Genomic DNA, 13,714 nt, shown 5'->3' with positions numbered 1-13,714 from the left:
TCGTTGACGATGCAGTCTCCAGAGAGCAGCAGACTGTCGCAGGGGAACAAGGCAAGGGAGGGGTCGGTGACTTCGTAGACATCGCCAGGGACAAGCTCCGCAGAGTCGACGTGGGTCCAGAAGCCGCTGCGCAGTACGCGGACTTCGCACTCGAACTTTGAAACTTCACGTAGCCTCTTCATGGAAGCCTTTGTCTCGATGAGCGTGGTGACGATGCTGACTGCCGAAATGATGAAGATGGCGCAAGCATAGTAGTAGTACTCGTCCATGGACCAGAGGATCAGACTGGCAATCTGGAAGACGTAGAAGGGATGGAAGACCTCGTCGACCAACAGCTGGCCGATGGTCTTCTCGGCGATGTCGATGACGTTCTTTCCAAAGACGAGTTCGCGGTAGTCGCGTTCGTCGTTGTCAAGACCCTCGCGCAGAGCCGAGACGTCGGTCCAGGTGGGATCCTTCCAGGTGTTTGCGAGCACGAACTTGTCCTTGATGGGGTGGTACACGAAGCGGATGTAGCGGTAGTCCAGGCATCTCAGCTCGCCAATGAGCGGGTCATCCTCTTCGTCCCATTCCCTCGGTCCGCCCTTTTCAGGGTCGCCGAAGACGGTTGACAGCGAGCGGCCGTAGGTCTGCTTGCTGACGTCTTGCACCGCAAACTCTCCCCACTGGTTCTCAGTGACGATCCAGTCGCACTCCTTGAGCGGCGTCGTCTTTCCGATGATGGCGACCCTCCATCGCGGCAGCCATCTGAAGAGCAGCCAGCCGAGGCCCAGCGTGGCCAGACACAGGAGCGCATACAGCGCATAGCCAAAGGGGGATGTCTTGAAGCCGGCGATGACAATGGTGAGGTCCTCGGTCATGATGTAGATCTTCTGGTTGGACCTGCGCCCTCGCCAGTCGATGCCCGAGCCTGTGCTGCCTGCCGACGACTTCCTCCGCAGCAGGGGCCTCTCGGACGACTTTCTGCTGCCGCTCGATTTCCGCCGCGACGGTGTCGGTGACTGCGACGAGTGCGACGATGTGCCCGCCTCGAGGTCTTCCAGCTCCGACACGGTATAGCCATTGTTGTATGTGCTCTCTCCGTCTTCCAAAATGGCGCTGTCTTCATCTTCACCCTCTGAATCCTGCTCTTCGTCGTAAAAGGCGAAACTCGTCAGACTGGCGCTCGAGTCGGCGCGCGACCGTCGGTGGTGGAAGCCAGATACGCTCGTGGGGATGCTCTCGCTCATGGGACCGGAGAAGACCTGGATTTTGGGCGTCAGCTGCTGGCCAGGCGTCGGCGCACGGGGGGTGTGTGCAGGGCGTGAGGGAGGGCGTGGGAGTGGAGGAGGAGGCATGGGCCCGAGTTCGTATACCTCATCTTGCGCCATCTCGACGTCTTCCATGAAGCTGGCCCTGCTGTCGCCATTAGTCGCGCCGTGCAGCTGGCCTGGGGCCCTATCACACGTACTCGCTCAGGTGGGAGCCACGGCGGTACATGGCGCTCATTCTGCGCGGTCGCCGCCGCTCGGGGCTGTCGTTGTCTGCCATTGCGACTCGTGAGGTTTGCCGTCGTGGGCTACTGGGCCATTGTTGGGCGTCGTTGTGAGACACGAAGTTTTCCAGTCGCGTCGCTTTGGGGCACGGAGATAGGCCGTGCGGTGTATGACGTTGGAGCTAGCCCGGGATCTGTCGCCGGTCCTCGTGCTCCCATTCCGACTCACTCAACACCACCAGCAATAGAGTAAAGAACAACTGCAGAGCTTACGGCTGCGGCACAACTAGAGTAGATCCGGATTTCTCCCGGCTAGCCGTGAAGCAGCGACAAGTCACTAACCGCATTATCACGCCGCCCAGTATCTCATAGGCCGCTTCGATGATTGGCTCAGCCATACCGTTCACGCCTGCAGCTGCATGTCTCCGTCGCTAGGCGCGCTGCAGCCTGCTTAACCATTGCCCGTGGTGCCTCATAGTAGGAGCGGCTGAACAGCTGACATGACACTAAACTGCCTTGTAGGTTATAACAGTACACGTCAAGACAATAGAGCAAAGCCGTCAGGTTTGTCGACTTGTGGTCCGGGTATGTACATCGTCACCTTCTGTTGTACGGTGCCGTTCTAGTGAGTCAAATGGGAAGTTGCTAAGAACCCGCGCAGTCACTTCCCTTGGATACGTCGCTTCCGCCTGCCGTCCTCGTGCGCCACTTCTTGGCTCCTTCCCTCGATGCTCCCTCGCCACGATTCTCTTTCCGATGACCCCAGCGTCCGCAGACATGTGTACCAGCCACTCCCAGACCGGGACCACATCAGGCTGATCGCATTGCACCCCGCCTCGTCTGGAGACGATCCCCTGCGCATCAACTTCCTCTCATCATCACTCGAGGACAGCGAAGGATGCTACGAAGCCATATCATATACCTGGGGCGAGCCGATACTGACGTTTGCTCTTCATGTCGACGACGGCACACAGGTGTTTGTTACCAAGAACCTTGACCGCGCTCTGAGGCATCTGCGCCGTACCGACCGCGACCGAATTCTCTGGGCTGATGCTGCGAGCATCAACCAGGTCGACAACAGCGAAAAAGCAGTCCAGATCCCTCTCATGGTGAGCATCTTTCGAGGTGCTCGAAGAGTAATGGCTTGGGTCGATCCCGGTGGCGACACTGAACGCGAACAGAATGGAATGCTGAAAATGGACCGCCTGTCGCGAGAACTCCGGGTCCCGAATAAGAGCTCGCATAAACATAGAGACTTTAGCGACGTCTTCCGCTTTCTGGGTCTTCCTTGGTTTAAACGCCTCTGGATAGTGCAGGAGGTCGTCTTCAGCATGGAGATTTGCTTGATATGCGGCGAAACAGAGCTCACATTCTCTCGCTTCATCGCTGCCTTACATTATATGGAACGTGAAACCAACACCATCCGGCTCAACACTGAGGACATGGCTAACTGGAACGCCATTGCCACCATCAAGAAACTGTGGAGTTTCCATTCTCTCTGGAACGACACGCCCGATGATGGCTCCATGACCACCAAAATCATTGATCTGATAGAAAGGTTCAGGCCGTATGGGTGCACAGACCAGCGAGATCGCATATTCGCCGTGTATAGCATGGCCACTGATGTGCGGCAAGCTGACGGAGCTTCGCAGTCTTCAGAAGACTTTGTCTCCAGGCGCATTTCATATGAGACACGAAAAGACCGGATTATTTCCATGAGCATTGACTATTCCCTGGATGTTTCCAAATCATATCAGGCTTTCGCCGTCAGTTGCTTCAATGGAATCGACACGAACGTACAAATGTGGGAAGCTCTGCTTTCCCGCCAGTACTCTCCCCGACGGGAAGACTGGCCTTCTTGGGTGCCAGACTGGCGCGTTGCCCCGGAAAAGACGTGGCAGCTACGCCCATCCCTTCGTGACTATCCATGGCTCGGTGTCCGCGAATCCGCATCAGGCATTCTTCGCATGGAAGTCCACAGCAAGAGACCTGCAAGAGACGGACGCTTTGAAGATCTCTATTCCGTCAAACTGAAAACTTCAATAAAGGCAAATGACGACAAAACTCCGATCGCGTTGCAGCTTTTACCGCTCTACGAAATGCTCCGCAAGCCAGGGAGCGTACTGGAATCTGAACATCCTTTGCACAAGTACTTTTCCAAAGCCGAGGACACGGAGACAGCAGGCGATACCAACTTTCTCATCGACATGATCAGAGCGCTCAAGCCGAAACATTCCCTTACAGACTTCCTGGCGAGCCTCGATGAACATTTGGCAGACCTGCAACACAGTGCAGCACCACGCTACGTATCCCCTACCGGCTCTGCTGGAAGGCTCATGATGGAGTTGGTTGACGACCTAGGCCAATCAGAACTATTTTGCTTCCAAGATCCGATCACAAAAGTATACGGTGTTGGTTGCGGCAACATGGCCCTGTTACCAGGCGACCGGGTTTTACCAATAGAAGGTTGGAACCGGAGCCACACGCGCGACGGACTCATTATGGTGCTCATACTCCGACAGATTAGCTGGAGTGAAGCAACTAGCGGCCCAGTCTTTCGGTTGATTGGCAGTGGCCATGTACTCGATCCGACGTCTTTCTGGCCGCTGCATAATAAGATCAGGTCCCCTACGCGATATAGGAAGGAGAAGGCGAAGGTGGATGCGTGGAATAGGTTCGCGTTCCCGTTTCGTCACCAGGCGGAGGAGCCGCAGTATTTGAATTTGGCGTAGGCTTGCCTGGGCCAGGGCTTGATGTGCCTTTCGTCGTTCTCGCTTTGATCAGCTGCTCAGGAACATACAGCACCCTCTGGATTGTCTTGACAGTCCCGACGCAAACTGATCGAGTAGTCTCTTCAATTGAGGCTTGTCGTCCTAATAAACTATACCTACCACATCGCAGCTACCGGGCATGATATAGGAAAGCTACATTCCAGACCAATACGCGACGATCTCAGTCCATCATTTACACACCAACGCCGCCGCAAGGCTGGACCAAAGACGAGACTGCGAGAGCGGAGTGACACGATGTGCTCATTGGCCTGGCAGCCTCTCGACCGTGAATCCCCTCGACAAGTCTCCGCCAAGCGATCACAGGGGCATGAACTACAGCAAGGCTGCACTCGAAAAAGGAATCATCGTTGGAATACAGTTAGGCGATCGGAAGCCAAGATTGAGAATCAGTTAGGCTGCACGTCCAGATGCAAGCCACATGGACTAGTCGATCCCGAAAGAGTTAGCTTGGATGAGGCTCACGCACTACTCCACGATCTGCGAAGGGGCACTCGACTAGGAATCCTTGCGTGTACACACTGTGCCTGGGAAATTGGCATTCAGTTATAAGTTCAATGGCCTCGTCGTGGCTTTTCAGCTGGTGTTTTCAAGCCACGGCGTCGACTGACCGTAATGGTGGCACTGCATGTGTGCCCTGAGGCTTGCTGCTTAGGGGTAGCACGCATCTAGACGACCTCGCAATGGTCAACGATCTGTTAGGGGAGTCTTTGGTATTTAATGTGCCAGTTCTTTGCTGTTTGATATTGTTGATCACTCCGGTTTTCCCCTTCACTAGCTGCAGTCATGGTTCATTTCAAGCCCACTAGCGTACTGTTCGCCGTTGCCGCCCTCATCACCAAGAACGTTGCTGCTGAGGAAGCGCACGCGCTTGAGGTCTTTCCAGAACTGAAGGGCACCGGCCCATTCGATATTGCTTACGCGGACCCGGAGACGCACAAGGTGGTTGTCGAGCATATTGACGAGCACGGAGAAAATGCCCTCGAAAAGCGCACCTGTAAGTTGAGCTTCAATCCAATCCTGGTAATTCAATTGCTGACTATTGCATCAGACCAAATGAGCCAAGATGCTATTGCGAAGCTCCTGAGAAAACACAATGGCTATGGCTTCTGCAATGGCTTTTGCCCGGCATATCAGCCAAAGAAACCCGTGACGGAGACCAGTTTGAAGACTTTCACCAAGTTTGTAACTGTTACGACCTCGGTCGTTCCTGCACCAACTACTATAACTCTAACGGCGACCGGCGACGCGCCAGCAGACTCCACGGTGCTGCAGACGACTACGGTCTCGGAGACAGCAAAGGAGACTCTTACCGATGCCCCTGTCACCGTCTCAGATGTTCAGACAGTAAGCTCCCAACATTGTATGCGTTGAACCTTCCAATCTGACAACAATCTCCAGGTCACCATCACCTCAGCAGCCACAACAACTGTTACACAGTCAACCACCTTGAGCTTCCCCAGTGCTCCAGCTCCAACTTTCAAGGCCCGTCACGTCAGCCCGCCGTGGTGGTTGAACGGCGTAGCAAAGAACCTCATCTGCCCAGCGTGCACAAAGGTCTGGTCTGCGCCCCCAGCAAAGACCGTGTCCGTTTGTAAGACAACGACTGTGACAAGCACACGAACTCAAACAGCGACTGCTGCTGTTGTGACAGCTACCAGCACCGTCAGCGTTACCCCCACAGCGAAGACTGTGACGCAGGTCATCGCTACGACGTTCACCGTCACGGACTTGACTACTGTAACGCCGACCATTACCGTACGTACCCCTCCACATCACGCCGAGTATAATATACAGCTGACTAACGCTTTACAGGCAACATCGACCACCACCGCCATGGCCTTTACCACCATCACTAGCACAACAACAGAGACGCTGTGCCCCCAGCAGACAGCCGGTGTAGACGGTATCAGTGTCATAAGACCCGGAACCTTGAAAGATGGTGGCAACACTCAGAGTCCTTCCGAATGCTGCCTAGCCTGCTTCAACGACCCACAAGGCTGCGGTCAGTGGGCATACTTCTCTAGAGGTAGTTGCTACTATTCTGTCCCCGGCACCGGGTCGGGAACACCAAGCGCGCAATGTCCGAATGGCAAGGTCAACGGCATGTTGTACACTGGAAGCGGACCGGGCGCTGGCGGGCCAGGACTATGTGCGCCGTAGATTGATCGCTTGTAACTATCGTATGGAAGATGTGTTAATATAATGTATATTGTCATGATACCACACCAGTCCTACATCTGCCACGACCCACTTCCCATCTCTCCATCCCAACCACAACTAAACACCCATCTTACTCTTCACAAACTCCTCCGTATCATCCAAAACCTCCTGCACACTCTTAATCGTCCCCGGCGGAAACCCAATAAACCCATGCGGCGCCCCATGATAAATCTTCACCACACTCTCACCCCCCCACATCCCCCACTTGGCCCCCATCATCACACTATCATCCAACAACGGATCCTCACTACCACACGTAAACAGCGCCGGCGGCAACTTTTTGCCACGCAGATCAGCCCAGAAGGGGGAGATGGACGGGTCGCGGCGCTGCAGTTCTGTGGTGTTGGGCAGGAGCGCGTCGATGTAGGCTTTCATGACGTCGTAGTCGATGATCAGGTGTGTTTCGTGGTGGTGTACGTGGGGCAGGAAAGTGGAGAGGTCGTAGCAGCCGAAGTGGAGGAGGAGGCCTTTGAAGGAGAAGCTGGGGGTTGTTTCAAGGAGGTGGAGGGCGACGAGGCAGGCGAGGTGGCCGCCAGCGGACTGTGTTCCAAGTTAGTAAAAGAATAATTCTAACGTGTGTGGCAGAATGTGAGATGGGGAGATGGTGCAAGGGAAGGGGGAGATTTGTTGACTTTACCTCGCCGCCTGTGAACAAGAGTTCTCCGCCGAAAACCGATGGGCCGTTCTTGACGAGCCATTCGGCGGCGTCGTAGCAGTCTTCTGCGCCCGCGGGCCAGGGGTCTTCGGGCGCGAGGCGGTACCCGATTGATACGACTGTGACTTGGAAGTGGTCGGCTTGGTATTTCAGGTAGGGATCTTGGCTAAACAAAATAACATGATTAGTTTCTCCTTCTCCCTTGCCTGTACCTCCTTTTTTTTTCCGATTTTGAAATCTTGACTCCGGCATTGGAAACTGCTCCAGCCGTCTGACGAGACACTAACAAATCATATCCAACCTAGGTACTCATCCTTACCGCACATACACCTCATGGCTTACATTCAAGAAAACAATAAAGAAACATGTCAACTTACTACGCCTCACTCATCAACACCCACCCCCCACCATGGATATGCATATGCACCCCCCTACTCACCCCACCACTCGGCCTAAACACGCGATACGGAATCTCTCTTCCGGCATCCCTCGACGGCAAAGACCCATTCTCACCTTCTGGCAAGACGACCGGCTTAGCGAGCGGCGTCTTGCCTTCCCAGCGCATTTGCCGGTACGCTGGGGCTCCGACCTATCGCATGTTGTGAGCAAGAGAAGGAGAGGAAGGAAGGGGGAGGAAGGGAAGGAGGAGGAGGGAGAAGAGGGGGGAAGGAGAACGTACCTCGTACCATCTCGGTCCGTCGGCCCAGATCTTGATCAGTTTCTCGTTGAACGCGAGGGTTTGCGGATCGATTGTGCTGCGGTCGAATTTCGCGGCGGGGATCTTGATGTCGGAGTCTAGGGTCATTTTGGTATTCTTTTGTTGTTTGTTTGTTCCCTTGCTCTTTAGTTTGTAACCTTTGCTAGGAATATTCAATTCACGAAATGAAAACCCCAAGAAGGATGGAAGAGCAGCGACCTAAGAGCAAAGTATATATAAATCAGTTCAGTATCAATCCCGATTGTTACGTTACATGTCACATCGGCCAACGGCCATACAACAACCCTCTAGCTATCAAAGTGGGGGCGGGGTACTTCGTATAAAGCCGGGCCCTACGTAGTGTGTAGTAAATCGAGTCACTATTCTCTTAACGCGGTTGGACGAATGAAAAAACGGTAATCCCATCCCGGGAGCATGCACGGTACCTGCATTTTCGGATTACCTGCTTCGGACGACTCCAGGTAGTCGCAGCGTGCGTGTGCAAAAGGTTCGTGAGTGATAGGAGTTCGGAGTCTCCTGTGTCGCCGGCATCGGCGCCGACTATCGCGGACCTTTGTGCAACATTTATGCCGACAGACAGCGTACACGGCGCTGATGGAGACTAACGAGCACCAAGTTTGATATCAAAGTCTGAAGAATAGACATAGGTATATTCATAGGATAAAGTAATCTATCGCGTAGGTTTCGCCTGCAGTCTTCCCGTCGCTACACCCATATGCCCATTCATCTGCCCTGCTCCACCGCCCTTGCCCTTCCGTTTCACCCGCCGCTCATCCCGCACAAACAGGCTCTTAGCCATTGAAACCGCAGTTGCAGCTGTGCGGAAGGGATACATGGCAATATCCCAAGCCAGCTGCAACATGTAGCTGATGGTACCAGCGATCCAGCTCAGCGTCAACGCAATCACGCCGGGTCGCTGGCCAGTCCTAGCAGCTGCGGCAGCCAGGGCCAGTGCATCTTGCAGTCGTGCCTCGAGGTCTTGGAAGCGAGCTTCGATCTGGAGGGACTGCGCCATGTGTCTCTTTTCGTAGCGCCTGACTGCGCGGTTGAGGGCATCGAGTTGGAGTTGGGTTGTTTGCCGGACTTCTGCACTGATTTTCTCTACGTCTACCTCGTTGTTGTTGTTGTTGTTGTTGTTGGTGGTTTGCGCACCGTCAATGCGACCCTCTAGTTCCGATATCCGGTGCGAGAGTTGTTGTGCGTCTGCGGATCGAACTGGCTCTCTTGGGGCTTCTCGGACGATGCGCTGGAGGTGGAGGATGCGCTCTGTCCGCATCTTGATCAGGCGGTTGACGGGCGGTATCTCGGCAATGAGGAGGAAGATGCTGAGGTTTGCGTCTGATACTATGCCCTCGGCGCGCATGAGTTGGCCGCGGATGGTGTGCATGAGCAGGGCGCCGAGTAGCGGACCTAGGAAGCAGCCGACGAATGCTAGCATCTCTGATCGCTTCAATGCTTCGCGGGCTTCCTTTTGCGCCCGCGAGGCCGGCGCGTCAATTGTAGGGTTGGGTTTTAGATCTTGCGAGTCCCCTACAGGCTCCTTGATGCTTTCCGGCGCATCCTCGTCCTCCTCGTGTATCGTGTCGTCGTATGTCGAATCATCTGTATCGTCGTCTAGGTATCGTCGTTGCTGTGCTTCGTGGTACCAGTCCCTGTATCACATCAGCTATGAGGTACATGTGAAGTTCCTGTATTGCTGCACTCACCATGGCACTTTGACACTCCAATGCAGAAACCACCCCGCAAGTACCAATATCAACACATCTGTAGCGACATCTGCGCCGTTGTCTACCGTCAGTCCAATGATGGCAGGCACGACGGCCGCCACAACAGGCAGCGCAATCCACCGTGACGGCTCATCCGAAGACGCATGTTTGTCCATGTCACTCCGCCCACCCGTTCTGGGCAGGTTGTCGCTGGACGATCGCAACGAGTAGCGCGAGTCGGAGAGGTCGGAAACGAGGGAACTGCGGCGTCGAGAGGGCGCTGTAGGTGGAGTAGACGGCCGCGCACCCTCAGCAAACGTAGCGGCGCGGTTCAGCATCCGCTGGCGAAGTTGGGGGTGAATGCCTTGTCCATCGGCGGGCGCAGTGTCCATGACGGACGTCCGGGAACTGGTTCGCTGGGAAGAAGCAACGTGGACGACAGCGTGGGCGATTGGTGCCTAGACGCCGCTTCAAGAAGGCGCGACGTGACAGAGATGCGAGTCACCTGATGGCGATGGTTGTAGGCGCCGTGGAAGCATCGCAGAGGCTCTGGTGGCGCGCACACGTACTACCGAGACGGTCGTGTGCCGTAGTGGAAGACGCCTCGGAACGAGTCGTCTATCTTACGTCATGTCATGGCTTGTTTGGGTCAGCTGTAGAGCTGGGACCCTCTCCCACCCACCTCACCACATGCGCTATCGCCTAGCCTTCGACGCGTTCGCAGACTCGTTTGGCATCCTTCGCGGCGACCGGGTGCTGTCAAGTGGTATTGGCCGTACCCTGTATCCCCGCACAATCAGACCATGATAGTGACGACCACCGTGCCGCACGTGTGGTCACCATGCTGCCGTGTAACCCAGCTAATCTCACAGAGACGGACGAGACGACGAAGCGCTGAGATAGCAAAGGCAATATGGCACTCGATGAAAAGAAGTTGTCATTGGTATCTTCGCGCTCGGTGTTTCTCATCCACCAACACCCGCTGTCGGACTCCGATGGCGACAGATACACACAAGACTTGACACTTGAACACCGGTTCCTGGACGCATGTCACTGCCAGACTGGATAATCTGGATAAACCCCGCGTACAACCCGACCTGCAACCATGCCGCGAATGCGGGGACTCAACACCTCCTTTCCTCTTCCTCTACTCTCTGATTGCTTGCACTACTTATCACAGACATGTCTCGTCTCCTTCTTGCTGGGTTTCTATTCACGAATCGTCTTTCCGTGCTATTTTCCTATTCAGACCCAAATGCGGAGTAATCAAAGTCTCGGTACAACCCGCGCCACCACAGCACCGCACCAGATATCGCGAGCACCAGGCACCCCTGTGCCGAAGCGACGGATCAGCTCGTTTCACAAAGACTGTGATTGACTTTGGCGGGTGCAATAAGAAAGAAGCTATGCGGGCGGCAGGCTGGTTTTCACCACCCAAGTGAACGTAAGTTGACGAGAGATCCTATTGAGCCGTATTGAAGCTTGAGACATCGGAACTTTCTATTCAACTTCGACATACTCGGCACAGCATGGAGTGATGGACTACACCATGCTGCATGTTGACTGCTCACCACTCTGTTTCTTCTTCTCATCACAATCTCTCCCATCGTTAAAAACCTCGACACCACCTGACAATCTATCCTGGAGATAGTAGCATCGACAGTTCCAAGGACATCTCTTCAACGACGGCTACATTCGTGGACTGGATTCAGGCCTCCAGGTTTGCAGCATCACAAGAGACTATCTACCCTGCTCTGTCTCTTCCTCCTCTTTACACCGAGTTCCGCAGCCATAATGGATCCGACACTTGGCATGGAGGCGTTTATGAGAGCCCACCCAGAATACTTCGGACCAGACGCCCCTCTCTACCCCTCCGCCATCATCTTCCCCGCCTTTGCCTTTCCATCCTGGCTCCTCTGCATGGCCCCCATGATCTGGCATTTCCACCAAACCAACATCGCAGCCGGCTCCCTCATCCTCTGGATCATCCTAGCCAACTTCTTCAACTCTTTCAACGCACTCATATGGCCTCGCGATAATGTAAACGAATGGTGGGATGGTTCTGGCTGGTGCGACATCCATGTGCGTCTCCAGGTGGGTAGCTATGTTGGCATGACAGCTTCGGTGGCGCTCGTCATACGCAAACTCGCCATTGTCATGGATACGAACAACATGACGGTTTCAACGAGCCCGAAGAGCAGGATGTGGGCGAAGATCTGGGAGGTTGTGTGGTGCTGGGTTGTGCCAGGCTTCTTGATCGTTCTCTACTACGTCGTGCAACCCGCCCGCTACTTCATCTATGGCATCGTCGGATGTATATCGGCTCACGACAGTTCATGGCCCAGCGTTGTCTTGGGCTTCATGTGGCCAACCATCGGCATGCTGTTCGCTTCCTACTGGGCTTGTAAGTCTCACCTGCTCCTCTAACTTTATCTCAACTAATCAACCCAACAGGCCTACTCGTCTACCGCCTCTATCGCTACCGCCGTGAATTCCACCGCCTAGTCGCTGCCCGCAACACCACCTCGTCACGCTTTGTCCGTCTCTTCATCCTCAGTCTAGTCGTTGTCCTTGTTTACCTGTCCTACTCCATTTATCTCCTCGTCAACACCTCATCATGGATCACGTCGCCTTATTCCTGGTCTGCGGTTCACAACCCCGAGACTCTAAGCCAGATCGTCAGGATCCCCGTTATGGGGGTTGTTAGCTTCGAGAAGTGGGTCCAGGTTGCTACGGGATATGTTACATTTTGTCTCCTAGGCACGGGCGTCGATGCAAATGCGCATTACCGGCGAGTGCTGGTGAGAATGGGAGTGGGCAAGATTTGGCCTAGTCTGCACGCTCAATCGAGAGACACAAGTACGCCAAAGAGGAGTTCGGCTGCAAGGACCTGGACCTCGAATGTTTCCAGCAAGGCAAAGCGTATGCTTTGGTCCAGCAAATCATCGTCGACACTCACCGGATCGACCCTCACCGAATCGACCATTACAGACTTTACAAAGGATATTTCCACCGACCCTACGACCCAAGATTCCATCGCCCTGGACTTTATACCCCGTCTCCACACCGCCACAACACAAGACACATTACTCTCACATCAAAACACCGCTCTGCCCTCGACCTCACACATCTCACACACACCCCCACCCACATCCCCCCAACCTTCCTTCTTCCGCCGCTACTTCGCCCGCCCGTCTTTCCACGGCCCACTCCTCCCCCTCTTCTCGCACCGCAGTATCGCTGAGATGCCCGTCTGGAACCATACTCGCGCCACGGATCCTACAGAGCCATCCTCTTCATCTTCGTCGACTGTTGTCAAGCCACCAGCTGGTGTGTATGCGCGTGCCTGGGCGGAGGAAACTTGTCCGTCTTCGGTTACGACTGCTGCCGGCGGTCATGGGGTGGGGAATAGTGTGCATGTGGTGAGGGAGGTGCAGATGCGGAGGGATGAGAAGGGTGGGAGTGAGTGTGAGGTGGAGGACAGGGAGATGAGGGATTGGGCTTGATGGGAAACATTATTTGCTTGGTTGGCTATGGAAGGATGGGTTTCTTTCTTTGTGGTCATGGGTAATTGCGGATTTTTTTGACACAGTATATCGGGTATCTTTCTTTTCTTTGTGTGGTAGTGTAAAGTAGTAATGAGATCTTTGCCAAACCGATTCTCGTACAAATATCACTTTCGATGATGGATGCGTGAGAACTCTTGCATTGTACACTCGCACCTGAGTCCTCTTGACTGTTAGTACATATTGTTATCGATAAGTCGCATGCATTCCAGCATCCCGATCGGCTAACACCCAGTCCGCGCACATTGCATCATTTCACGAATCGTCACTCGACATCACGCACAGAGAAAGCAATATTGTCGTGAAGCATTTTTGATTCCGTTATCACATGTCCACATGGCGACGCATCAGTCAAAGGCCAGCCTCCGCAAGAGGAAGACTCGCCGGTGTTAGAGTGACCGTCGTAATCAGTGTTCAGATAAACTCCCGTGAGAACCCAATGTGCCATTCAGGCGCTTGACCAGCATTCCATGACGTTCTTCCCCAGTCCAGCACAGTCGTCACCCTCCGAAGTGGTAGTTGAAAGCTCGCGTGCCGCAATCCGCCGTATGACGTAACTTGGGGTTAGATTGCGCGGTGTAGT

General features: G+C 54.5%; 5 protein-coding genes across 5 annotated transcripts; 3 read left to right on the top strand and 2 right to left on the bottom strand.

Annotated features, from left to right (window-relative positions):
• Positions 1 to 2,202: 2,202 nt before the first annotated feature.
• ACET3X_008728 (uncharacterized protein) lies at positions 2,203 to 4,206 on the top strand (the record flags this gene model as incomplete). Its single annotated transcript, XM_069454933.1, has 1 exon — positions 2,203 to 4,206. The coding sequence occupies one exon, from the start codon at positions 2,203 to 2,205 to the stop codon at positions 4,204 to 4,206; it is 2,004 nt and encodes a 667-aa protein (XP_069304330.1).
• Positions 4,207 to 5,049: 843 nt separating this feature from the next.
• ACET3X_008727 (uncharacterized protein) lies at positions 5,050 to 6,426 on the top strand (the record flags this gene model as incomplete). The annotated part of the gene is made up of 5 exons (XM_069454932.1): positions 5,050 to 5,260; positions 5,315 to 5,610; positions 5,665 to 5,857; positions 5,918 to 6,021; positions 6,079 to 6,426. 5 exons carry the CDS (start codon positions 5,050 to 5,052, stop codon positions 6,424 to 6,426), a joined length of 1,152 nt encoding a protein of 383 aa, XP_069304329.1.
• Positions 6,427 to 6,543: 117 nt separating this feature from the next.
• Positions 6,544 to 7,946, bottom strand: ACET3X_008726 (uncharacterized protein; the record flags this gene model as incomplete). The annotated part of the gene is made up of 4 exons (XM_069454931.1): positions 6,544 to 7,026; positions 7,124 to 7,307; positions 7,519 to 7,730; positions 7,821 to 7,946. 4 exons carry the CDS (start codon positions 7,944 to 7,946, stop codon positions 6,544 to 6,546), a joined length of 1,005 nt encoding a protein of 334 aa, XP_069304328.1.
• A 583-nt stretch (positions 7,947 to 8,529) lies between these two features.
• On the bottom strand, positions 8,530 to 9,957 carry ACET3X_008725 (uncharacterized protein; the record flags this gene model as incomplete). The annotated part of the gene is made up of 2 exons (XM_069454930.1): positions 8,530 to 9,511; positions 9,566 to 9,957. 2 exons carry the CDS (start codon positions 9,955 to 9,957, stop codon positions 8,530 to 8,532), a joined length of 1,374 nt encoding a protein of 457 aa, XP_069304327.1.
• Positions 9,958 to 10,294: 337 nt separating this feature from the next.
• Positions 10,295 to 13,192, top strand: ACET3X_008724 (uncharacterized protein). The gene is made up of 3 exons (XM_069454929.1): positions 10,295 to 11,009; positions 11,217 to 11,969; positions 12,020 to 13,192. The coding sequence occupies exons 2-3, from the start codon at positions 11,360 to 11,362 to the stop codon at positions 13,069 to 13,071; spliced, it is 1,662 nt and encodes a 553-aa protein (XP_069304326.1). The 5' UTR covers positions 10,295 to 11,009; positions 11,217 to 11,359; the 3' UTR covers positions 13,072 to 13,192.
• Positions 13,193 to 13,714: the final 522 nt, after the last annotated feature.

This window comes from Alternaria dauci, chromosome 8, assembly GCF_042100115.1.
Source record: "Alternaria dauci strain A2016 chromosome 8, whole genome shotgun sequence".
Lineage (NCBI taxonomy): Eukaryota > Fungi > Ascomycota > Dothideomycetes > Pleosporales > Pleosporaceae > Alternaria > Alternaria dauci.
The sequence above is the reverse complement of the archived record's forward strand: the minus strand, read 5'-3'. Positions and strand labels throughout refer to the sequence as shown.

What these genes read in the sequence shown, in the direction of transcription:
- ACET3X_008724 (XM_069454929.1), top strand. Translation starts at nt 11,360, where the DNA reads ATGGATCCGACACTTGGCATGGAGGCGTTTATGAGAGCCCACCCAGAA. An exon ending in GTTCGCTTCCTACTGGGCTT is followed by an intron (nt 11,970 to 12,019) that starts GTAAGTCTCACC and finishes TCAACCCAACAG; the next exon opens with GCCTACTCGTCTACCGCCTC.